This window comes from Delphinus delphis, chromosome 2 (genome assembly GCF_949987515.2).
Source record: "Delphinus delphis chromosome 2, mDelDel1.2, whole genome shotgun sequence".
NCBI lineage: Eukaryota > Metazoa > Chordata > Mammalia > Artiodactyla > Delphinidae > Delphinus > Delphinus delphis.
Genome location: NC_082684.1, coordinates 100512527 through 100539300, shown reverse-complemented (window position 1 = coordinate 100539300; position 26774 = coordinate 100512527). Strand labels below are relative to the sequence as shown.

General features: G+C 40.0%; 1 protein-coding gene across 1 annotated transcript; it reads left to right on the top strand.

The window, feature by feature from the left end:
* The first annotated feature begins 145 nt into the window (after positions 1 to 145).
* Positions 146 to 26188, top strand: MCEE (methylmalonyl-CoA epimerase). The gene is made up of 3 exons (XM_060003594.1): positions 146 to 194; positions 8804 to 9141; positions 25745 to 26188. The coding sequence occupies exons 1-3, from the start codon at positions 155 to 157 to the stop codon at positions 25895 to 25897; spliced, it is 531 nt and encodes a 176-aa protein (XP_059859577.1). The 5' UTR covers positions 146 to 154; the 3' UTR covers positions 25898 to 26188.
* Positions 26189 to 26774: the final 586 nt, after the last annotated feature.

Below are 26774 nucleotides of genomic sequence, written 5' to 3'. Positions count from 1 at the left end.
TCACGTCCCCTAGCCTCGTCTGCCCCGCCCCCAGGATCTCGCCCCGCCCCGTAGTGTTGTCTGCCCCGCCCCTTCGGGCTCTTGTCCCGCCCCCCGCCGCGCCTTCACCCTTCCGACGCATGTGTACGTCAGGAATTAGCTAACGCTTTCCAAGATGGCGCGTGTGCTGAAGGCGGTGATTTCGAGCGCCGTAGGTGAATACTCCGCGCTCGGGGCTGTCCGAGGGTGGGGTGTGCGGGACGGGACGCCAGGGCCAGAGGAGGCCGCTCCGTGGCCAGCGCTCCTGGGTCTGCTGCGCTCTGCCCTCGAGATGCGTTCCTTGGCCGCTGTCAGCACCTTTAGACAGAGAGAGCCAGCCTTCCAGGCACGACTGGGTTAGCGTGGGGTTTTCCTTGTGTGTTTGCGTGTCACAGTCACCACTTCTCTGAGTGACCGCGGAGGCGAGGGCACCCGGCTAAGGGGCAGCAAGGCTGGACCAGAAGTAAATGCAGTAAATGGCAGAGGGACAGTGAGGTTGTGTTTACCGCACCCCGTGAGAGACGGGGGAGAAACCAGAGGAAGGACAAGCCTTGTGAAAACGCAGGCTGAACTCTGGGCTCGGCCAGCATCCTGCTGAGAACTCTGGAAGGTCAGTTGTGTAAAGAATACGGAAGGAGCGTTTTTTCCCACATGGCCTAAGATATTCCTTATTTTGTATAAAATCAGGGAAGAAAGCAGTAGACTGATTGGAAGGTTCCTTGAGTTTTCTACACCACCATTAAAAAAAGTAGCCTCAGGCTTCCCTGGTGGCGCAGTGGTTGAGAGTCCGCCTGCCGATGCAGGGGACACGGGTTCGTGCCCCGGCCCAGGAAGATCCCGCATGCTGCGGAGCGGCTGGGCCCGTGAGCCATGGCCACTGAGCCTGCGCGTCCGGAGCCTGTGCTCCGCAACGGGATAGGCCACAACAGTGAGAGACCCGCGTACCGCAAAAAACCAAAAACCAAACCAAACCAAAACAAACAAACAAAAAAGTAGCCTCAAGTTTTCTGTCACCCCAGTCCATCTACTTTCTCCTCTTTCTCTTTTTCTTTTCTTCATCCTTCATCAGAGGGGCAACTATTTCCCTTAATCTGAAATTCCCTGTTAGGAAAGAAGTGCCGAGTGGTGACGTCTCTGGGTTACTCCTGAACGTCCGTGACAAATCCTTCAGCCGAGCACCTTAAGAAAGTGTTTAAGGGGATGAACTTTCAATAATGTTAGGTTTCTCTCCTAGAAAGAGCTGTATGTTCCCCCTATTCAAACTGACAGTTCAAGTCGTCTTTCGAAGTCCCGTCTCAAACGGAACATGTTCTTTATCAATCTCTTTAGTCTTTCTTACCAGGCACAAAATGTCTTATGCATCTATCATTGCAAGTCACCAGGACTAAGTGATGAGAACCACGCAAAATGTGCCGTAATAGTTGTAGCTGTCTCAGCTGTGGATCCGTTTAAAGAGGTGATATGTATACAGGAAAAAATATAACAATAGGCTGAGCACAACTTATTAAAAATTAATCTCTAATTAATAGGTGATACTCAAGGTTTGATAATAACATGCCCTCCTGGCCCCTCTTTCCTCTCCTTGGTAAAATACAAGGCATCATCTGAGCTCACATACCGTTGCAATAGCCCTTTTCAAAAGAACTCATAAAACAGTCATCTCATCTCTTAGAAAGCTGTCTCTTAGAAAATAGACATTGCTCATAGAACATACACTGAAGATATTAAAAACTGAGAACCAAAGAATGGTAAAGAATGTCAGAGGGATGAGAAAATTAAATATCATGGTTGCACAACATCAACTTTGTTGTCAGACAGACCTAGGCTTAAGGCCCAGCTTTGCCACTCAGTGTGACCTGCAAGGAAATTAATCAGGTCTATTTTTTTTCTCTAAGTGGGAAAAATCTGAAGTACTCACTGAACTTTTACTATTCTCTCTAATTTATGGCCATTGAGACTAATAGGCAGAGCTGGGCCACCCCATGATACACTCCTGCTTCAGAATTTGTGATCACAGTTTGTATAGGCAAGATTGTGTGGTAGCATTGTTGCGTAAAAGTAATGACAAAATTAACCTGTGCGTCTTTATTGGGAGAGGTCAGATCAGCGAGGTGTTATGCCATGGGATCTGTCCTACACCGATGAAAGATCCCAGCAGCATGGAGAATGCCTAGAGACTGGGCCATATCTGCATTGGGGGTAATAGGTTCTATAAGATATTAAAAAGAGTTTCCAAGATGAAACAACAGTCATGAGCAGTGTGGGCGAATTAGAGGGTTACTAAAGCAACTGATTTCAACTTGGAAAAATTGTAAATCAGTATTCCTGTATCAAAAAGTGAAAAGAATACTATGCTTATAATAGCTTCCAGCAGCATTATTCCATGAGGATGTCAGTAGTCACTAAATATTGAAATACTGTCAACAATGTTCTAAAATCAGAGCCCACACGAGTAGATTTTCAAGAGTGAAAGAAGAGTAATCTCCTTGTCATAAAAAGTAGTAAGTTATGGATTGATGAAATGAAACAGTGACTACAGGAGCACTATGTGTGCCAAAACATTCTCCAAATACAAACAATTCTTTAGTTATTAAATAAGAGTTTGAACGTAAGAGCAGTACTTTGTATAGGGTAGGTGCACAATCAACTTTTTCCTTTAAAAACATAAAATGCATTAGAAGTCAGGGATGCTTACTTTTATAAGCAAGTTATTGATGTAACCTTTTTAAAAGTGACAGTAATGATAATCCTTGGAACTTATAATGTACTTTGTGCCGGGCACTTTTCTAAACCTTTTGTATGTAATATTCGTTTTAGTCTCATGACAATATTATGAGGTAGGTATTATCTTCCTATATGAGAAACAGAGGCACAGAGAGGGTAAGTAACTAGCCCAAGGTACACACCAATGGTAGCGTCAAGATCTGAACCAGAGCAGTCTAGCACAAGAGCCCACATTCTTAACCATAAAGCGTGCTACCTCTTATACTTACACACAAAACCTGAAGGTGAACATATAAATAATAATTTGAATATTAGAGAAGAGGCATTTTTACATGTGTATTTTTAGAAATACTTTTATTCAGTAGTTGTTGGGGGGAAATTAAGGGGAAGGGAATATAACTTCCAAGTCATATATTTATTGCAAGAACTGAATACTAATAAAGATGCATGTTTCTTTTGTAACTTTTATGCACATCTTTGCATAAAGGAAAAGCAAAATGAAAATAGTGTATTCCAAAGGCTGGCTTTGATCTATCCTATTTTAGAGGCTTGAACCTTAGATGACTCCACTTTTTATTTCATTGTGGTTGAATATATCTAACTTAAAATTTACAGTTTTAACCATATTTAGGTATACAGGTCAGTGGCATTAAGTACCTTCATATTGTGCAACCATCATCATCTCCAGAACTTTTTCATCATTCCAAGTTGAACCTCTCTGTACCCATTCAACAATAACTCTCCCATTATCCCAAACCCTAGCCCCTGGTAACCACTATTCTACTTTCTCTCTCAGAGTGTGACTACCCTAGGTGCCTGTTATAGGTGGAATGTGTATACAATTTATATACAATGTGTATCCTTTTGTGACTGGCTTGTTTCCCTTAGCTTAATGTTTTCAAGGTTCACCCATGTTGTGTTATATGTCAGAACTTCATTCCTTTTTAAGGTTGACTAATATTCCATTGTATGCGTAGACCATATTTTAGTTATCTTTTCATCTGTTGATGGATACGGGTTATTTCCACCTTTTGGCTTTTGTGAATATGCACTTAGGAAATGGGTATATAAATATCTCTTCAAATTCCTGCTTTCAGTTCTTTTGGGTATATATCCAGAGGTGGGTTGCTGGGTCAAATGGTAATTTTATGTTATGACCCCACTTTTAAGGAACATGAAACTAGCAGAAAAACAGGAGAAGCTCAGAAAAAGAAATCAGGTTAAACACACACAATTCGTTCCAGTTTGGCTTGCAAAGGATTGGCTTTGTGAAAAAAGTTAGTTTTGAAAATGTAAACTGAACCTGTTAAAGACAAGAGTGGCCAAGTTACATGACTGTGAGGATAGATCTATGATGGAGTCATATGGAAGTGGGGTAACAGAACTGTTGTCTATTTAGTAACTGCAATGAGTAAAAAATTATTCCTAATCATAGTTTTAAACAGGATGAAAATACGTGTATGGTGCCTCCGGTTGAATGCTGAAAATGAATGGGTTTCTTACCAAACTAACTTGAAGGCACTTGTGATGAATGACTTTCGAAGTATGTCTGTCTCCTCAAACCAGATGTGCAAAAATTCAAACTTAAAAACTTATTACAGGGGCCTCCCTGGTGGCGCAGTGGTTAAGAATCCGCCTGCCGACGTAGGGGACACGGGTTTGAGCCCTGGTCCGGGAAGATCCCACATGCCGCGGAGCAGGTAAGCCCGTGCGCCACAACTACTGAACCTGTGCTCTAGAGTCCGTGAGCCACAGCAACTGAAGCCCGTGCGCCTAGAGCCCATGCTCCGCGACAAGAGAAGCCACCGTCATGAGAAGCCCGCGCACCCCCCACCCGCTGCAACTAGAGAAGCCCACGTGTAGCAAGGAAGACCCCACGCAGCGATAAATAAATAAATAAATTCATTAAAAAAACCCACTTATTACATGTTCTAAAATTAGATTATGTGAAGTCTGTACAACTTTGCAAATATACAAAAAACAGAATTGGACACTTCAATTGGGTAAACTTTATAGTATATAAATTATATCTCAATATAATATCTCAATATTTATGTTAAGAAAACCTCATTACAAATGATTATTCACATTCTATGACACTTTATGTACAAATTTAACATATAATTTCTTTAAACAGTAAGTACCCTTAATGTGTTTGAGTATAGACCCTTGCAGCTAAACCTTTTCTTACTTGGAGTCGATGTCGAGAAAGCCTGGTCTGAAATAAAAACAATCTGAATGGAAAGGAATGCAATGTTATTTTTAAGTCAAGGCACTAAAAGTATTTAGCAAGAAACAATATTGAAAGAAAGTTGAAATTAGAGTTAATCTACATCCAGATTTGGTAACATATCCATTTCTTGTACATCAGATTCCTGACGTGAGTGAAAGTCAGTTGTTCATCTTTACAATCCTGTTGTTTGTTTTTTTTAACACTCCTGTTTTTAAGTATCTCATACCTTTATTCACACCTATGTATACATTGTAGTTTATTTATGGGAAGTAATCCTTTTCGGAATAGTCACGAATTACACATTATGGAGTTCAAAGTAATGTAGTTCTATTGTACTTCCTAAGAGAAACCTAAAACTAAAAAGCTGTGGATTCCTATAGTTGGGGTGCAATCTGAAATAAAAATATCTTTTAAAAGTTGGCAAAAGTCAAAGGAGAAACTAATATTTTTAAAGTTCAGTTCACAACAAATTCTTCAGCAACACAATTTTTAAAGTATCTGTAAGGATCTATATCACTGTAACCCCTTTATTCTGTTTCTTACCCCAATTTACTTGGTCTGTAGGATTTCACATTTCACTCATAGACTCCTCACTAACACTTTTTTTTGTGGGTGTAAAATAATATCTAATTGTCGTTTTGATTTGCTTTTCACTAATGGCAAATGATGTTGAATATCTTATGTGCTTTTTGGCCATTTTTATATCCTTTACCCTTCATTTTATAATTTATTTTATTTATTTATTTTTGGCTGTGTTGGGTCTTCGTTGGTGTGTGCGGGCTTTCTCTAGTTGCGGTGTGCGGGCTTCTCATCGCAGTGGCTTCTCTTGTTATGGAGCACGGGCTCTAAGCCTGCGGGCTTCAGCAGTTGTGGTTCGCGGGCTCTAGAGCACAGGCTAAGTAGTTGTGGCTTAGTTGCTCCACGGCATGTGGGGTCTTCCCGGACCAGGGCTCAAACCTGTGTCCCCTGCATTGGCAGGCAGATTCTTAACCACTGTGCCACCAGCGAAGTCCCCTACCCTTCATTTTAAAGAAGTGGAATTATTGAATTCTCACCAGTATCACCATATTTATTTTGTCCTATTCCTAGAATATATGCTTTAGGGACCAAATAAAACCAATAAAGTGATGTTTCCTTTCACAAACTAGTTTACACTTCTAGAAGTAAGATCAACTAAAATATGGGCATAAAATCTTGATTTTTACATTATATAAAGATGTTATTATCTTTCTATTTTCCTAACATACAAAGAAGATTTTGTGTTCTGTTAAAAGGAAAAAGTATCAGTCATTCTTGTAAACTGTTCCCTCCTCTCATTTCCAAATGATAAGGAAGTTATGGAGAAAGACTGTAGTGAGGCTTCTAATAGCATGAGTTGCTTGAGCTTCCTTTTCAGTGCCAGAGTTTTTGGAATGTTCCGAAAGCGAACTGGCATAGGATATAAAGCTTCACCTTCACTTGGACGTATTGTAATTTACTCCTTGACAATTGCCATATGTTCCATTGCTGGCAATAGAATGCCTGCCAGAGAACCTCCCGCTGCCCCATCTCTTGTAAAGTTATCACTGGTAAGGAGAATTCAGAAATACCCAGACTCACTGTTCGATATACTCTTAAAGTTTCACAGAGCAAACAACACTAGCGTATGTATTACTCTACAGCTTGTTGACTGTATCTCCAGTTTTTTTTTTACTACAGATATGTTCTGTATTGAACTTCCATTGCAAATTACACACAGAGATGCAAGGAAGGAAGGGAAGAGCAGTCTGACTGATGGTTTTGTTGGTTGTTAGCATTTTTAAAATTCACTGCCACCATGCCCTTCAAATGGTTTCTTGGTCTCCACAGAACCCTGCATGCCACTCAACCAGCAAACAGTCCCTGTGTGTCATTAACAATAAGAATGGCTGAATTTACTGTACACCTGTTACAAATGTCTTGCACTGTAGTAGTATATTTTTTACATCAAATATCTAATTTTCACAACAAACCAGCAAGGTAGATATATAGTGGGTAGTACCAGTATTTTTTAAAAAGCTAAAATAAAATACAATAGAACAGAAAATACTAGAGCACATCACATCTAGTAAGGATTAGGTATTCTTTTTATAAAATTTGATTTCAATGGTACATTTATGTATGTGTGTACTGGTTTGGAGTACACTTGAATTTCATGATGACACAATGAGTCCAAAGAACTGGAGTCACCAAGGAGAACACAAGACCAGGTGGGACAGTGCGTAGAGAAGAGACAGAGCTGGATGACCTTAGTATTGGGTGTCAGCCCCCCCCAGCCAGCAGGCCTCTCCCAGTGGCCAGAGCAGGACAATTTGCCTGTACACACTCCCCTTTGCCACAGTCCAAGGAACCCTGTCCCCTCCCTGTGGAGGACAGGTGTGACAATGGAGTTGGCCTTGTGACAGTCATGCTCTAAGCAGAGACAAAGGAGCATTTATTGATTCTGAAAGAGGGAGAATCCCCACAAGGTGATAAGAGCCACTCAGGCTGTGGGCTCTTTATCTCTTGGTGAGGAAGCATTCCAGGCCCGAGGCCCATCCTCCTGCGGCTGAGGAGACTGCCTTCCCGACAAGGTATATGGTCTTAAATCAGATCAAATGGTGCCACTTTAATTTCCCTGTTATCAAAAATTTTAGTAAAGGGGAATTAATTTTATGTTAGCTGAAGCTCTGTAATACTAGGTACTATTTAAAGTGTTATTTCATTAAGAGCTAATAACCCTTTGTTTAAAATACGTATTCTTCAATTTGCTGTTTCATACTTTTTTATTAAGTGATGTAGTTTTGCAGGATTATATTTAGACCTCGTACATGTATATAGTTTTCATTCTGGGGAGAACCTGGCTCTTAAAGTCCAGTATTTTGGGGACTGAAGAAATAGTAGTACATGGGGACAACACATTGCAGGCTGCTTCAGTTTCCAAGTGAAAGGTTTCTTCACATTAGAAGCAGTTCTGCTTCTAATCCTTCAAAATTATAAGAACAATTTAAAAAAATCGCTCAGAGGAAACTCTCATAAGTTTAAGTACCCTCTTGATCTTTGCTTGTTTTTCCCCCAATAATGAGATATTTTCCTTAGTTGGTAATCATCCAAATAAAGTACACATTAAAAGGTATTTATAGGGCTTCCCTGGTGGCGCAGTGGTTGAGAGTCCGCCTGCCGATGCAGGGGACACGGGTTCGTGCCCTGGTCCGGGAAGATCCCACATGCCGCGGAGCAGCTGGGCCCGTGAGCCATGGCCGCTGAGCCTGCGCGTCCGGAGCCTGTGCTCCCCAACGGGAGAGACCACAACAGTGAGAGGCCCGCGTACCGCAAAAAAAAAATAAAAACAAAAAAAAGGTATTTATGGTTCTAACTTCAATGAACTTACTGCAGAACGTAAGACAAAAAATTGGTTGTAGGTAGAGAAGAAAATTGCTTGCTATCATCATTAAATGTATGTCGTTTCACCATCACATTCAAACTTACCCTTTATAAAATGCAGAGAATAGCAAATAATCCTTAATGATATGCAGCTATCCTTTAAGTGTTATTGGTAAATATAAGTTATTATGAAAAATGTCATCCTTTGTCCTGAATTTAGAAAGCTCAGAATTAGCTTTTTAATTCCAGACAGTTATTTCAGAGCAGAGTGAGTAATTCTGACGTAAGTTTTTTCATTTATGTACTCTGATTTAATTTCACTAATTAAAAAGAAAAGATATGTAAATAATTTTTACATATATGATTATATTTTGTTTTTTCAAAAATTAATTTTAGAAGGGCATCAATTCTCAGAAGAAGGATCTCAATGCCTGCTCCATTTTTCAGGGCTTTTTCCCAGACTTCAAACTCCAGTTCCAACAGTAAGAACTTTTGCCATGTCCCTGTCGTCGCATCAAGCGGCTGATCCTGTATGGAACCTCGGTCGACTCAATCATGTCGCAGTAGCAGTGCCAGACTTGGAAAAGGCCAAGGCATTTTATAAGAATGTTCTCGGGGCCCAGGTGGGTGAGACGGTCCCTCTTCCTGAGCATGGAGTATCCGTTGTTTTTGTCAACCTGGGAAATACCAAGATGGAGCTGCTTCATCCGCTGGGAAATGACAGCCCAATTGCAGGTTTTCTGCAGAAAAACAAGGCTGGAGGAATGCATCACATCTGCATTGAGGTATTTTAATTAGTTTAATCCTTGGCATTGTAAATATCTCTTTTAAAATGTCTTTTACTTTTGAAGGCTACATATTGCCGCTGTCATCAGAAACTTCCATGAAGTTCTTTCAGGGAAATGGTAAAATTGGTTCTCTTCAAGGATGGATCTATAGATATATTCTCTTTCCCTCTAGAAAACTACAAATAATAATGAAAGTATGTTTTATTGAAGTCTGGGTTCAACTATACAAAGGCCACTGAAGTCGGCCAAAACAGACTTGCGTCTTTGCTGTAGTATTTATTGACCACGTACGACCTTCCATGCAATAGGAACACACTGCTTTCGCTGTCACAAGGCAATTAGAAGAAACAAGCGACAAGACTTTATAAAGTAAGAATTTCCATATACATGCCTATTATTATAATTATTTTCTATCTTTAAAATTCTAATAACTTGTTCCTTATTACAAAGGCAATACATTTTCAATTACTGACTGTGATTTCTCAGATCTTCTCAGTTGCATCTGCTAACAATTCCTGAAAAAAACCATGAAGTGTTAGACAAGAACATTCTCATCAGAGAGCCTTTATCTGTAGATGTTCATGTTCAGATAACTGCTTTTGGAATATCAGCATTACCAATTATGCTTCAATTTAAATTATTTTGGTAGGACAAGTCTCTTGATAGAAGGAATGACATAATTCATAGTTAGGCCTCATTCCCAATCCAGGAGAGAGGCGGGGTTTGGTTCCAGCATGAACCCAAGGATTTATTCAGTTTACATTGCAAATATATTTGAGAACCTACCACGTGTACTCCACTGAGGGCTTGGATTCAGCAGTGAGTAAGAAAGGCATGGCCGTGCCCACGGTCAGGAGGGGCAGCTGCTTACAGTGCACTGGGATAAGCAGAATTAACGTGTCTTCTTAGTTGTGCAGTGAAGGAAAGATTGATTACTCCTGGCAGACCAAGGAGGTGGTAAGGTATCGCAGGGCATGAGTTACAATGAATGTGAAGGAATCCCCAGGTGGACAAGGGGAGGAAGGTATTCTAGGCAGAAGGAAAGCCCATAGAAAGGCATCGGGTTGTCATAACTACCAGCATTGTGTCCTCTGGCAGGATACGAAATACTAGACGTGCCTTATTTAATCCTCGTAGCTACCCTTGAGGGCTATATTAACCCCATTTGACAGGTGAGTAGTTAGAATAGTTAACTTGCCTGCAGTCACATATGTAGGACATGGCAAAGGTGGGGTTCAAACCCAGCTTTGTTCTGATTCCAGGATCTGCACTGTTAGCCATGGCGCCAGATTGCCTTCATTGGATTAGCTGAGTTTAAAATTTCAGGTGGGGAAGCCATAAGGTAGTAGACAAAGGAGCTAAACAAGGCCTAATATTTAACCTTTATCCCTTTTTTAGGAGGTTAATTTTGGCTGCAAGTCTTTGTTTCGGTGGACTTGAGGGCTTGTCTAAGTCTCCCCAGGATGAGAAGCAGGATCCTCAGCCCTTGCATGCACTCATCTCTCTCCCACACTGTACTGTCTGTGTTCTACATCAGAGAACCCAGGCCTTCAAAGGAAGCCACTGTGAGTTAGAAGTTCAGTTAAGTAAAAAATAGTGGAAGTTGAGTAATGTAAAAGTGAATTCAAAAGTCCAGATTAAAAGGGGGCAATGAAAATGTTTGTCAGTATAAAATGAAGGTAGGTGATAGGAGGAGTTGTGCAGAGTGGTTAGTTAGCTGCTGCATTAGTATGCCACACACCCCATCATTAGTCTCTGCTCTCTGTAAAAAATAAAATGTCTTGACTGGGTAGATTTTATTTTTCTATTCTCAGTCTAAGATGAGCTGTCCCAGGCTGATGGCTGCTGTCAGTAACATACGACTTACAGGGTAGCTCCAGGCCTCACCAAAGGCAGAGAGAGAATACAGGGCAGGTATCTTCAGGGGGTGATCTCGAAACCAAACATATCACTCCTGTTCCTGTCGTTGGTTTGGTCACATGGCACACTCGACCTCAAGTGTCGTCTGTATTCAGGTACTTACATGCCTTGCTAAAACCTGGGGCCTGGTGTAATTAAAAGGAGGAAATGGAAAGTGGGTACTGGAGGCCACCGGTTTATGCTAGTTGGTAATTTTTAAAAGTGGTATTGCAGGGATAGCATGACACTTTTTTCTGAATGAAGATATGCTTTAAGGTGGAGTCATTTGAGAATCATTGTCACCTGCTGTGGAAACCTGTGAAATGAAGTTGTTACCACACGCAGGGGCTTGGTTCCCTAACTCACCAGAGAGAGCAGAATTCCTCACCGATCCTTGAACAGGAAAAACATTTTTGTTGAATGAACCTGCAGAGATTTCAGAGTTAATTATTTTACCATAGTGTAACCTAGTCTCTCCTGCTAATACAACTGAGGTCTGAAATTGTCTTCCACTGGAAGTACGAAGGTGATAGAACTCGTCAGAAAATATTTCTTTGGTCATTCCAGTTTCTGTGGCCACATAATACATTATCCCTACACTTCAGGGTGTGATGACAACTATTGTATCTTGCTGGGGATTTTGTGGGTTGGAAGTTTGGGGGAGGGTTCTGCTGGGCAGTTCTTGCTTGGGGTCTGTCCTGCGGCTGTGGTCAAACATGGAAGTGAGGCTCCGCCGGGCCGGGTGTCCCACTCACGTGCTGGTGGCTGCTGCTGGCTGGGCGCCGGGTGTGCAGCTGGGCCTCCCAGCAGAGCACATGTGTGTGATCCCTGCAGCTCCACAAGCTGAGGGCGCTTCTCAGGACAGTCGGACTTCTTACCAGGCAGTGGCCTTGCTGACTCCTTACCGGCCAGAGTGAATGTCCAAGAAGGCCAGGTGGGACTGTGTGGCATTTCCGTCCTGGCCTTGGAAGTCCCACAGCAGCACTTCCGCTGTCTGTTGGTCATAAACAAGTCCTCGAGGCTGACCAGATGCAGGGGGAGAGGAGAAGCTGAGAGGCTATGGCCGCGTCTTACAAGTGCTACAGCCATCCATGTAGTGATGTGTTCTAAACAGAAGGAATGTGTGTGAAACTTCTAGAAGGTCTAGAACGATTTTATTTTCAAACAGCCAGAAGTGGGAACCAGGACCATTCCCTCTGCAAGAGGAGGCAACCTGTCTAGCCTTTGTGAATAGACGGAGACTCAAGAGAGGGGTACTTGAAAGGTGGAAGGTGATAAATACACGTGTGTTTGGCTTTCCCTAGAGGAAGTTTGGAGGTCATCTTGTTCCGTCTCTTTCTTGCTGACGTGCGCACCGAGCAGCCTCAGTTGGCTGGCACAGCTGTGCTGACGTGCATGTGTGCTTCTGACCTTTCGCAGGCCTCTCCCTGAGGAGAAGTTTCTGGTATCGAATAGAACTACCCCTGCTTTCGCTAAATAACTTAGACAGCAAGGTATGTCACAGTGAAAACCTTAAAGGCCACTGAAAATATTTACTTATTCAACAAATTAGTACTGTTGTAAAAATATTTAAGTGCTTCCGTGCTGGTTGGTAAATAGCTGCTGCTCTAAACCTTCTGAGTAACATCCTCCTTCCAGAAGGACCCTTCTCTGAGACCCCTCAGACATCTCCCCCTGCCACACACACACAATTCAGCAACTGAAGGCTTACTACTCAGCACAGCGGGGGTCCTCCAGGACCCTGGATGAGGTGTCTTCTGTTCTGTTTGGTTGCTGTCTTCGTCTGTTACGTTCCTGGTCGTTAAGCATTTTCAGAGTCACTGTGACTTTCACTGCATTAGGTGCCGGGATGTGTAGCTACACAAAAAAGTCCCGGTCCTCTCAGGATTGCCCGCTGCTTCACGTTTTTATGTGTGCCCTGCACTTCCCACAGAGGATTAGAGGTGACTGGCCAAAACACAGCCTATGAGATACCAAAGGATAAACCTAAGTAACAGTGCAAGTTAGAACAAAGAGGAAAATGAATCAAGAGAAAACTCAAGGTAAGATTAGTGTACCCACTCGTTCTGTCAAATATTTCCTTCTAGTTGCCAAAACAAAAGGGAAAATAAATACTATTAAAAACAGTCGTGGCCCCTTCCCCTTCTTCCCCTCCCTTCGTGCCATCCTGGAGACTTTAGGTGGAGCAGAGCCAAACACTAGTGCACGCTGCTGGGGAGAGCGGGGGAGCCCAGAGCGGGGTGCGGGGCCACGTGGGTTGAGGGACCCCCGTGAGCAGAGCTGCCTGCTGTGGGAAAGCTGGAGGCCGAGTAGGGTACCCACGCGTAGGGAGCTTCCAGCTCAGGGTGTCCGAGTCTGAGCAGAGGATGCCGCCAGGTTTGGGGTGTCAGAGTGAGAAGGGCAGCAGTGCTGGGGGCCAGCCCGATGCAGGGAGTGGGGTCCCAAGCATGTTGGGAGCATAGAGTGTGAGAGCCTGAGCAGAACGTGTGCGCGTGTGCATGCACGTGCAGGGGGCACCTGGCGTGGGGAGGCGGGGCCTGAGCTGTGTGTGGAGTGTGTCAATGCCGGGGGAGACGATGACTCACGGGGAGGTGAAGCCAAGCAGGCTTGCGGATGGGGTGGCCGCTATGGGCAGTCAGGGCCTGAACAGGGTGAGGAAGGTGTACACACGTTGGGGCCACTCTGTGCAGGAGGGGGGGACCCAAGCAAGGTGGCGAGGACTTGAGTACGGGGAGTGGGGTGGGAGGCCCTGATGCAGGGGGCCAGGCCCAGCGAATGGGAGCTTAGGTGGGGTGAGGAAGCAACCAGATGGGGTAGGGGGAGGACACGTGGGGTGAAGCGAGCGTTGCTGAGGGAGGGGCAGCAACAGGGTAAGGACTGGTTACGGGGGAGGTGTATCAGGTGAGCGGGTATAGCTCCCCAGTGTCGGAGATGGTGGTACAAATACACAAAGGATGTTAGATTATGAAAGAAAAAAACTTTAAGGTGAGAGATTAGCAAGGTAACTTATTTCCTGCGTGCTGGGAAATGTCTGTTCTCCAATGAAGAAGAGAGAAAATTCTACTTTTTGAAAAACTCCATTCTCATTTCGGCTTTACAGTAAACCCTAGGGAATTGCTAAGCTCTACAAGTGATCTGTGTATCACGGGTTCCCAGACGTGGGGCTTTTGTAGAATGATAACGTTTCCAGAGAACAAAAGAAGTGGGCAGTTTGATTAGGTTTTTTAACTTTCTCTGTTATTCAATAAGGAAAAATTTTTAAAATTCTGTCTCTTGCTAACATCATTTTGGAAAAGAAAGGGCATTTTATTACCAAGAAAAAACAGAGAAGAAAATGGAGAAATCCTCTTGGAATAAAAGAGTTCTGTCAATTAAGATATTTAGTTTTTTTAATGTTATATTATCAACTGGTGAAAATTTCAGAGCAGCATTTGGGAAACTTTCCATATAGCCACCACCAGACCACATAGCAAGTATGGAAGCTAGTGTGTGCCCTTCTGAAATAATTCCCAAGACTACACAGGAACCTTCTGAACACGATACAAAGTGAGAACAGTGTTAGGTTTGCATAGTTCACTTAGTTATTTGTTTTTTGGGAAAAGACAGTTGAAACAGAAATGTTTTATTCAGACTTTTAATTTTAACTTCCATGGATTTATATCAGTTTGAAGATTAAATTCATTCATTATTGGTATCAATAAGCACTATTATAATTTTATATAAAATAAAAGCCTATATTTTTAAGATTAATCAAAATATGCACCATTAAAAGTAGCACATTATTCTTGTTCAGAAATTTTGGTCACTGTGAATTACATACCTTAAGGTTTTTAAAAAGATGTTATTTAGTCCAACTTCGTGTCTTTCAACAAACAAGATTGCATTGCCATTTTCAGATGAGGCAGCTGAGGACCAAAGAGAGCATAAGATTTACCTGAAGTTTCTGAATTCTGATTGTGAGAATCCAAACATTTTTTTATGTGGAGTACTGTCACTCTTAATTTCCAAATTACAGGAGAAAATCAAAATAAATTCCCAGACACAGATACAGTACCCCCGCTGCCTGTCCCCACCCTACCATACCCCCCCAAAACTGATAAGAAGTTGAAATGAATAGCCCAGATATTCGCCAATGACCTTTAAGGTCTTACAGAGCTATATGATACACAGTTGTAATTGTACAAAGGACTATAAAAGCAGATTTTTTTAGATGGGTTATTATTGACTATGTTATTTTTATTACTTAGGGGGACAGACTTAATTTCCCAAATCAAATTACTTCGCATTTTTTCTAAGCATTCTTTATACCCTTAGAGTAGATAATGCATCTACTTTCAATTCAGAAAAATTAAAACGTTTTTATTTCATTCTTTTTATTATTGCCAAACAGCACATTAGGAGCACTCTTAGAAAATTGTTAATTTTATGGCACTACTCTAAACAGAAGGATGGACATGATACAAGATCTTTAAAATCAAAGTCAATGATAGAAATAGTAACAGAAATAGAAATAAATGCTAATACAATGTCAATTAGGCATTTTTCCCCCAAATCTAAGTTATTAAATCTTAGAAGTATTTCTTGGACTAAGGGATACTGAAGAAGCAGTATACTAAAAATTAAGATGCAATATCAGGGGACTTCCCTGGTGGCGCAGTGGTTAAGAATTGCCTGACAATGCAGGGGACATGGGTTCGATCCCTGGTCCGGGAAGATCCCACATGCCACAGAGCAATTAAGCCCATGCACCACAACTACTGAGCCTGTGCTCTAGAGCCCACGAGCCACAACTACTGCGCCCGCGTGCTGCAACTATTGAAGCCTGTGCGTGCCTAGAGCTCATGCTCCACAACAAAAGAAGCCACCACAATGAGAAGCCCGCACACTGCAAAGAAGAGTAGCCCCTGTTCGCCGTAACTAGAGAAAGCCCACGCGCAGCAACAAAGACCCAATGCAGCCAAAAAAAAAATAAAAATTATAAAAAAAAATTATAAGATGCAATATCAGAAATGTGGATATTTATAATTGAGTAGAATGTTCTATAATGAAAATATCCATGATCATATGTAGAGTAGAAGTTATCAAAAGGGCACTGTGAAAACGGTCATGATTCTATTGTGAAAAATTTCAAACATACAAGAAGTAGAAAAAAAGGTAGTGAACTCCCATATTCCCATCACCCAGATTCAACAGTTTTCAAGATCTTGTCACACTTTATCGTTTCTTCCTTTGTTGAACTGTTTAAAAGTAATTCACAGGTCATTTTACCTTTATGTAGTTTGTGTCTCTAAAAAATAAATAACCACAATGATGTTATCATATTGATCAAAATTGACAAAAATACATCTTTTGTCACCATCATATACACAGTTATAAATCACATTTACTAGATTGATTCACGAATGTCCTTATAGTTGATGTGTTCTAATCAGGACCCAAACAAGGTCCACTTATTACAAATGTTGTTAATCTCTTTAGGTTCTTTTATAAAAAAATATTATTAACATCTTACTAGTGCAGTACATTTGTCACAATTAATGAGTCAAATCGATACATTATTATTAACTAAAATGTATACTTCATTCAGATTTCCTTAGTTTTACCCAGTGTCCTCCAGTGTCCTTTTTCTGTTCCAGGATCCCATCCAGGTACCACATTACATTTAGTTATCATGTCTTTTTAGGCTCCTCGTGCCTGTGACATTTTCTCAGACATTACTTGTTCTGGATGGCCTAGATATGTTTGAGGATTACTGGTTGGTTTTTTTTATAGAATGTCCCTCAGTTGAGATTTGTCTGATGTTTTTCTCATGATTAGACTAGGGTTATTGATTTTGGGGAGGAAGACCACAAAGGTAAAGCGCCATTCGCATTACATCATGTCAGGGGTACATACTGTCCACATGACTTATCACTGCTGATGTCGGCCTCGAGCTCCCAGCTGAAGAAGTGTCATCATGTTTCTCCACTGTAAAGATACGATTTTTTTTCTTTTTCTCCGTATTATAATCTTTAGGAGGAAGTCACAGTGTGAAGCCAACACTGAAGGAATGGACAGTTATGCTCCTTGAGCATTCCGTAAATTATTTGGAATTTTTCTGTATGGAAGATTTCTCTGTTTTCCCCCATTTATTTATTCAGTCATTTATTCTTCAATCACTTATTTATTCAGTCATTTATTTTATATTAGTAATGAGTTATACACATTTATTTTATACTTTAGACTATAATCCAATACTACTTTATTTTGTTGCTCAAATTGTTCCAGCTTTGCCAGTAGGGCATTTTGGTTGACTCCTGTGTCCCTTTGACATACCCTATCTTTTTTATTTTTCCTCCCATGCTTCCTTATTTTCTGGCACTGCAAGATGCTCCAGACACATCATCTGTGTTCCCTCTGCTAATCTTGAACTGGCCATCTCCCCAAGAAGCCCTGGCTTCTTTCACTAGAGAATGGTATTAGAAACCAAGATCTGGGCTCAAGATGTGCTTGTTGCTACTGGGGTGTCATTGCTTCTAGGCCTTCTCAGCTAACAGAGCAATGACCTATGTGTGTGTGTGCTGTATATATACATATATCTGTAAGCATGCCTGTATTCAACCATAACTCATAAGATGTCTGTTTGACATGCTCATGAACTCATGAGTTCATACTGATGTCTCTGACCTTAACCCATTACCACATGGACCACTCTAGCCTTCTCCCTTGCTTGTCTATAACCCCTCATTCCAATAGGGAGAAACTTGGCTCCTACCATGTGCCATCCCTTTACTTAACTGTTCAATTTCCGTACGGATATGTAGTGATTGTATTAATTTCCTAGGGCTGCCGTAATAAGTTACCACAAACTTGGTGGCTTAAAACCATAGAAATTTGTCCTCAGGTTCCAGAAGCCAGAGTCTAAAATCAAGAGGAAAAAATACAGAAGGAACAAAAAAACAGAATAGAGCATAAGAGAGAGGTAGAACATGGTCAAAAGTTTTAGCAGAGTATACTTGGAGCCCCAGAAAGAGAGAAGAGAGAAAATAGAACAGAAGCAATCATTGAAGAAATAGTCGACAAGGACATTACCAATCAGAGGTAAGACATCAACCCACAGATTCAAGCCCAGCAACCCAAAGCAGGGCAAATACAAATGACACCACCTGAGCGCCCCACAGTCATGCTGAAAAGCAAAGATAAGAAGAAAATCTTAAAAGCAGTCAGAGAAAAACAAGACAACAGAAGTTATGAAATGACACAATATGTAGTGACATTTTTTAGGTACTGAAAAGAAACTGCCAATTTAGAATTCTGTCAATAAATCCAGCCAAGATGGTGTAACAGAGACCAGATTTATCCTTTAGCCTCAAAGAAAAAAATTTAGACAAAATATATGAAATAACAATTTTTGGCATTGGACATCCGGCAGCACAACACATTGATTTCTCAGAGAAAGAAAACAACCAAGGTAACCCTACAATTGCCCAGCTTACTGGCTGGAGAGAGTGTTTCCAGGCTGCAGTGCAGGAAGGGAGGATCCAAGCGAAGTTCAGCAGTCTCCCTGCGTTGAGGAGGTGGGAGCAGAAAGGATGGGGAGGCCGTGGTGGTCTGAGTTTGCCGTATAAAGGACTGGAAAGGAGAGAGCTTCATGGAGAGTATTCTCCAGAGGTCAGCAATGCCTCTCAGCTCTTCATCTGAATAGTGAACAGTGCATGCGTGTGAGGATGCGGCCTGAAGCTGGGAATAGAACTCCTTGAAAGGATTAGAGGGGACAATCCTTACACAGAGGTTGAAAAAGCCATGTTCTTACCAACCATAGTGGAGAGACCTTGTAATTCATGAGACATTGGGTAGAGTATTCAGAAGAGCTTTGCATTAGTTGTGAGGAAAATTAGTCCTAGACTTTGGGCTGCTCTGATCCTTCAGTAGGTGAGTGGATAACTAAGCTGGTACATCCAGACAGTGGAATATTCTTAGCACTAAAGAGAAATGAGCTATCAAGTCATGAAAGGACATGGAGGGATCTTAAATGCATATATTACTGAGTGAAAAAAGCCAATCTGTAAAGACTGTATATTGTATGATTCCAACTATATGGCATTCTGGAAAAGGCAAAACTATGGAGACAGTGAAAAGATCAGGGGTTGTGAGGGTGGGGAGAAATGATGACTAGGCAGAGCAGAGAGGATTTTTAGGGCCGTGAAAGTACTCTGTATGATACCAAAATAATGGATACGTGTCATTATACATTTGTCCAAACCCGTAGAATGTACAACACCAATAGTGATCCCTAAGGTAGACTGTGCACTTTGGGTGATAATGCTGTGTCAGTGTAGGTTCATCAGTTGTAGCAAATGTACCATCTGGTGGGGGATGCTGCTGATGATGGAGGCTGTGCATGCTCTTGGGGCAGGGACTGTGTGGGAACTCTCTACGTCTCAATTCTGCTGTGAACTTAAAACTGCTCGAAAAAAATAGTCTTTGGGACTTCCCTGGCGGTCCAGTGGTAAGGATTCTGTGCTTTCACTGCCAAGGGCATGGGTTCGATCCCTGGTCGGGGAACTAAGATCCTGCAAGCCACGTGGCGTGGCCAAAAAAAAAAAAAAATACTCTTTTAAAAAATAACATAACCCCCTGTCACCCTAGAATTCTAACCTTGATGAAAATATCCTTTAAAAATGAAAGTGAACTGAAAACATTTTTAATTAAACAAAAATGAGAAGATTATGCCCAGCAGACCTGTGCTACAAGAAATACCAAAGAAGTTCTTCAGGATGAAGGGAAATGATACTAGGTAAAAACTCAGATCTTTAGAAGAAATGAGGGGCACCAGAAATGGTAAATATGTAGGTTAAAATAATAACTTTTTTATTACCTTAAATTATGTATGAGACAACTGACAATTGAAAATTTTTAAATGCATTGTAGGGTTTATAACATAGAAGTAAAATTTATGATAGTAGTATAAAGGATGGGAGTTGGGCAAATGCAAGTATACTATTGTAAGTTTCATATATTATACATGCAATGGTAGACTCAGATAAGATCAAAATATACATTGTAAACTCTAGAGCAATCAATAAGAAAATTAAGAGATAACTAAAATATAATTAAGGAGATAAAATCAAACACTACGAAAATACATGTTTAAACAAGAGGTCAGGAGAGGAGGAACAAAGTATTAATGAGACAGAAAAAAAGTAAGATGATAGACTTCAATTTAACTATATGAGTATTACATTAAGTTTCATTGGATTAAACAGTAATTAAAATGCAAATATTATGTATCTGGATTAATAAAACAAGACACATCTGAAAATGAAATTAAAGCAATTTCATTTACAATAGCATCAAAAAGAACAAAATACTAAGGAATAAATTTAACAAGAGAACTGTCAAAATTGCACTCTGAAGACTATGAAACCTTGTTGAAAGAAATTAAAGAAGGCCTGAATAAATGGAAAGATATTCTGTGTTTGTGGATCAGATGACTGAGTATCGTTAAGACGTCAATATTCCCTAAATTAATCTACGGTTTCAGTGCAGTTGCTCTCAGATTCTCAGCTGGCATCTTTGCAGAAACGGACAAACTACTTGTAGAATTCACATGGAAATGCAAGGGATCCCAAATAGCCAAAGCAATCTTGAAAGAGAAAAACAAAGTTGGAGGATTCACACTTATTGACTTTAAAACTTACTACCATCAAAGGTAATCAAAATGGTGTGGTACCAGCATAAGGATAGAAACAGAGATCAATGGATTACTCTAGAATTAAGAGTCAGACATAAACCCTCATACTTGATTTGCAGTGAGCGTACCAACACCCTCCAGTGGGGGAAGAATAGTCTTTTCAACAAATGGCATTGGGACAACTGGATATCCACATGCAAAAGAATGTATTGGAACCCTTACCTCACACCATATGAAGATTCTTTTTATAGCTGGACACAACACAGTGACACTTGGATAGGTGAAAGGCAGAACTCTTTGTTACAGCTCCAAAAGAGAGAAGGCTGCCAGGTAGGGCACGTGGGGTTGTACTGGGGACAGGGTAACAGCAACTGGAGCTGTGGAAGGTAGCTGAGTGGGACAAGTGGAGGGGGTTTAGCTAGGTTTCATGGGCTCCCTGTAGATTAGCTAATTTGAGTAATTCTGTGGGCTCTGGGGCATAGGGACTGTACCCAGTTGTCTGGTACCTGTCTCTGCAGCAACTAAGGTGGGCACATACTGGCCCCAGGATATGAGAGCCTGATAACGGAGGTGATTGGCATGCGGGCTTAATCAGTTGCTTCAGAATGAGAACTGACCAGCCTCTACCAGGGCCTCAAAACTGGGTTAAGACAGCATTTCAAAAAAAATCCCCCGAAGTTATATAATACCATATAAAAATTAACCAAAAATGGATCAAAGACCTAAACGTAAGAGCTAAAACTATAAAACTCAGAAAAAAACATAGGTGTACATTTTCATGACCTTGGATTAGGCAATGGTTTCTTAGATATGACACCAAAAGCTCATGATAAACAAGAAGGTTGATAAGTTCGGCTTCATCAAAATTAAAAACCTTTGTGTAACGACAACTCGTAGAATGGGGGAGAATATTTGCAAATCATATATCTGATAAAGGACATATCCAGAATATTCAAAGAACTATTACAACTTGTCTTTATCCTTAATAACCTTTATCTGCTTGATGTGTCAGATACTGAGAGGTATGCATGCTTAGTTTGTTTTTTATTTTTCAAGGCAATACTGTTAGGTACATGAAGATTCAAGATTGTTTTATCATCTTGGTCGATTGTTTTTAGGTTGTATATGTTTTTACTTCTGTTAGTATGTTTCATTTTAAGTTCTGTTTTATCTGATATTAGTGTTGCTATATCAACTTTCTTCTGGTTAATATTTACCTGGTATATCTTTTATCCATCCCTTTACTCTTTTCGTGTGTGTGTGGTTTTCTTTAGGTCTATTCCTAGAAGACATTTATATTCTAAAAAGGAGCATATAGCTAAATTTTTTTTGTTGTTTAAGTATATCTCTCTCAATCAACAAATATATTTAAAAATTTTTATATTCGTATAATCTCATTTTATAATTCATAAATTTAACCTGTCTCCATTTATAATAACTACTAATGTACTTGAACTTTTTAACTTTTTATGGTTTTTATTTCTTTTCTCCTTTTTGCCTTCTATTGAATTGAGAAACTTTTTTTTTAATTCTTTCTTCCTCTGCTATTTTAGAGATTACAAATTCTAGTTCGATTTGTTTAGTAGTTAGCCTTAATTCTTTTAACTTACAGAAAACTTCAAACACAAAAAATGACGGTAATATAATGAACTCTCATGTACCTAAACCCAATTTCAACAGTTATCAATTCATGGATAATCTTATTCCATATATACTCCCTCCATCACATTATCACACTTCCCTTTTCTTATGGTAATGTGAAGACATTTCTAGACGTTATGTAATTTCATCCATAAATATTTTAGTTGTGTGTATGTGTTTATTGCATTTATACAAATTCATAATGGCACCTAAAACAAAATTAATCGTAATCCTCTAATATCATGAAATACCTGGTAGGTACTCAAATTTGTTCTTCTATAACTTTTTATAGTGTGTTTGAATTAAAATCCCAATAATGGGCACACAATTGCTGCTGGTTGGTATATCTCCTTTGAGCCTTTTTGTTGTCATTTAGTTTGTGTGTGTGTGTGTGTGTGTGTGTGTGTGTGTGTGTGTGTGTGTGTAAGCAGGGGTCTTGAATGATAACTTAGCTAGTTTAAAATTCTAGATTGACATAATTTTACCTCAGTACTTTGACATCGCTCCCGTATCTTCTGGTCTCTGTTCCTACTAGTAAGAATTTGTTCAGTTCAATTGTAGGGAGTTGTTGTTTTTCCCTGAGAGCTCTTCAGATATTCTCTGTATCACTGATGTTATTCAGTTTCTCTATTATATGTATAGGTATTGGTTTGTCTTTATTTATCCTGCTTTATTCTCAGGTGCATTTTTAATTTGAGGACTCAAGTCTTTCTTCAGTTATGGAAAATTATCAGTTATCTATTCAAATATTGCTGTTGTCACTCCATCTGGTCTCTCTTTCTTTAGCTCAGTTTTGCTAGAATATCTGAATCTGTCTTCCATATCTTTTAATATTGCTTTAACATATTTTTATCTATCTTCACCAGTCCCTGCTACATGCATATGCCTTCAAATGCCAGTGGAATCTTGTCCATGAACTGTCACCAAACTCTTTTGTTCAATAGGCAACACTAGAGAAGGACAAGTTATCGTCTAACCATTAAGAAGAGTCCAGATTTCCCTTCTTATAACCTAAATGTTTATTAGTAGGGGAATGATTAGGTCACCTTTCGTATTTCTATAAAGTAATTAGTTAGGACACTATGTAGTAGGTTAAAAGTTGTTGACCTATATGTACTACCATGAAAAAATTGCTAAGATATATTACATAAAAAAGCAAATACAAATAATGCATACAGAAAGCATCATGTACCCCTGTACACACATGCACACACACACAATGTATGTGTGTATGTGTGTGTGTGTGTATATATAAACTTTAATTGATATACATATTAGTTAGCCAGACTGCAAAGTTCAGAGCCAGCTATGAAGTTTAGAGGACACGTGGTCCTCCAGAAGACCACCCTTACTCGGTATCATCTGCAAATTTAGGGTTTTCCAAAACCACCCTCATGCTCAATAACGCCCTAGAAATGCTCACAGAGCTCCCCAAAAGCTATTACGCTCATTCTTATGGTTGATTACAGAGAAATGATACAGACCAAAACAGCCAAAGGAAGAAACACAGAGGGCAGCGTCTGGGAGGGCTCTAAGTGCAAAGCTCCCATTCTCCTCAGGACACGTGACCGTTCTGGCATTGATGTGTGACAGTATGCCTTGACTATTGCCAACCAGGGAAGCTCACACAAACCGAAATGTTGAATTTTTCTTGGGGCTTTACTACTTAGGTATGGTCGATAGATTGATTGCCCACATGGTTCAACTCAGTCTCCAGATCAGCTGATACCGTGTGACCCATAGCTCCTACCTTAAATCACATGGTTTCTGGCATGGCCAGCCCCTACCCTAAGACTATGATGGCCAGCTCTACTTTAAGATCCAGATTGGTCAGCTTCTACCCTAAACAGAGACTCTCCTATCAGGTTATATAGGTTATCTCCCACAAGTCAAGGGCAAAGACACTCCTATCAAGGTTACAAAAATTATCTCCCAGAAGTCAAGGCCAGATCCCTCGTAGACAAAACCAGATTCTTTACTACTTCATACATATGTAAGGATTATAAATATATTTTAAGATTTGGAAGAGCATACATCAAACTGAGGGCAGTAGTTACCTCTGGAGCGGGAAGTATTATTAGTGGTAGTCAAGGGGTTCTTAGCTCTACCTGTATGTTTAAATTTTCAGGTACTGTATAATTTTTAAATTATCTTTAAATGGAAAGACTGAATTTAGACTAACTTTGGGAAAATGGAAAAAGAAATCAAATTCAGTAGAATGAAATTCATTATATGCAGATACAAAAAGGGAAGCTATCAGGAATCCTACTGTTCTGAGAAAGATGAGACTAGACCAGCTATTTCAAAATAGCATGAAATGACCATCATAGTCTGGGCATGACTTTGAAATAGCTATCAGGTTTAAAAAGAAACATTGTCAGGAATGTACAAGTAGAATGTACTCTGAAGAAATTATAGTTTATTTATAGTAACATTTAATATCCTTATCAGTGGTTTGACCAGTTTTAGAATCCAGTATGTAATCCTGGGCTCTTTGAAAGTAAGATTGTATAAATATGAACATTTGTTAAATCTATATTTGGGTACATGGGTGTTATTCTCTCTGGATTTTTTTTTATTATTGTTTGTAATGCTATTAGATCATTAAACTCCAGGGTGATGTATGACTGGCTAGGAATACAGGGATTCTTACTATCCCTTTCTATCTACTTACTGGGCTCCAAGTCTAGGAGGATGATTTTCCAAGACAGAGGAGAATTACTCTTCCATCAGGTATTTAGAAACAGATTTGCTCCTTTCCTAGACTGCTAATAAGGATGAAGAAAATAGAAATGTTTTAGAAAAGACTTGCAAAATTATAAATGTTTGCATTTTTTTAGAATGGAGAAAAACATTTTGGTGACAGTTTAATAGTGATTTTCATGTATATGACGTTCTAATCTCAAAAGTAATAACCAGACAGTTTGTCAGGTGAGAGGTTTGGAGATCAGGGAAGCACTCATATTTGCTGAGTACCTTCTATAAACTGTGCTCAAAGCTTCTTATCTGTTATTTTAATCTCTTGGCCATTTATATGGCAGGCCTCATGTCCCTCTTATAAATGAAGAACCCAAGGCTCTTAGGAAAAACAATTTATGCAGTATCGTCAACAATACTGCTAGACGAACATGCTATGAAGTGTAGCATACATTATTTAGGTTGTAAGAAATGTTTACTAATGGTGAAAGTTCTTAAGCATTGTGCTTGCTTACCTAGGAAAATTTAGCAACTTCTCCTTCTCTAGAAGTATTAAGCTTATTTCTGTGCTGGTTTAAGGATGGTTCTGCCCAAAGGCAGAGAGCTCGCAGTTTCTTCTAAGCCTTACGGTATTATAATTTGGTATTTTTATGATCTCAAATGTGTTCTTATTTATTTCCTTTTCTCAAGGTGGATAATATAAATGCAGCTGTGATGGATTTGAAAGACAAGAAGATTCGTATTCTAAGTGAAGAGGCCAAAATAGGAGCACACGGAAAACCAGTGATTTTTCTCCATCCTAAAGACTGTGGTGGAGTCCTTGTGGAACTGGAGCAAGTGTGACTTCTATTCTCAAGAAATTAAATTAATTGCCCTGAAAAAGCCTTATCAAAATGTGCTTTGGCATTGAGTTCTTCACTGCTTCCATCACTTAAAAGTTAAATCTAATCACAGATTTTTAAAAATTATATGTGTGTATATATATATATACACACACATAAAATATTTGCTAATTACTTTGGTTTTTTTCCTGATTTGGAGAAAACTTTGATTACTAAGTACTTATGGAATATTATTAAAATCATATTCATAGAAATAAATTATTCCTGTTCTAAAACGGGGTAATTGAGTACTGTGTGTGTGTGTGTGTGTGTGTGTGTGTGTGTGTGTGTAAGAATGGATGCACAGAGGACACCTGACAGCTGTGCATGGCTACATATCTGAGACAAAGTGATTTCTAAGGATGTTACAGAGAGTTTTTTAGAGCAAACTGTTTAAGGTTAAGGAGTTTTTACCTCAGAATTTTTGCTCTTCTGGAGCAGCTCAAGTTCCTTATGGGCCAGTATTTTGGGTGCTAGTGCTAGATGTATGAACAAGAAGTTCTGTGGAAGATTTGGTGCCTGATCTAGTGGATGCAATAGATAGATGAATTTTTTTTAAAATCAGTAAACATGGAAAGGGCAGGGAATTTGTAGTTATCTGTCAAGTACTAGGATACCACAGCAGGTCCTAGAAGAATATACAAAATGAATAGAAACCCACTGCCATGAAATTTATGGTCCAGTTGGGAAAACTACTTCATGAACTAAATGTACTTATAAAACAACATGAATGAGTTGAAAAGAAAAGGAAAGGGAAAGGAATATAGATCTCAGAGATTGTGCTTAGTTAGAGGCATATCAGGTTTTTGGTCGGACTCCCAAAGAGAAACAAGTATCAG

Coding starts and splice junctions, on each gene's coding strand:
- MCEE (XM_060003594.1), top strand. CDS start 155: ATGGCGCGTGTGCTGAAGGCGGTGATTTCGAGCGCCGTAG. Junction 195..8,803: donor GGTGATTTCGAGCGCCGTAG/GTGAATACTCCG, acceptor TCCATTTTTCAG/GGCTTTTTCCCAGACTTCAA. Junction 9,142..25,744: donor TGCATCACATCTGCATTGAG/GTATTTTAATTA, acceptor CCTTTTCTCAAG/GTGGATAATATAAATGCAGC.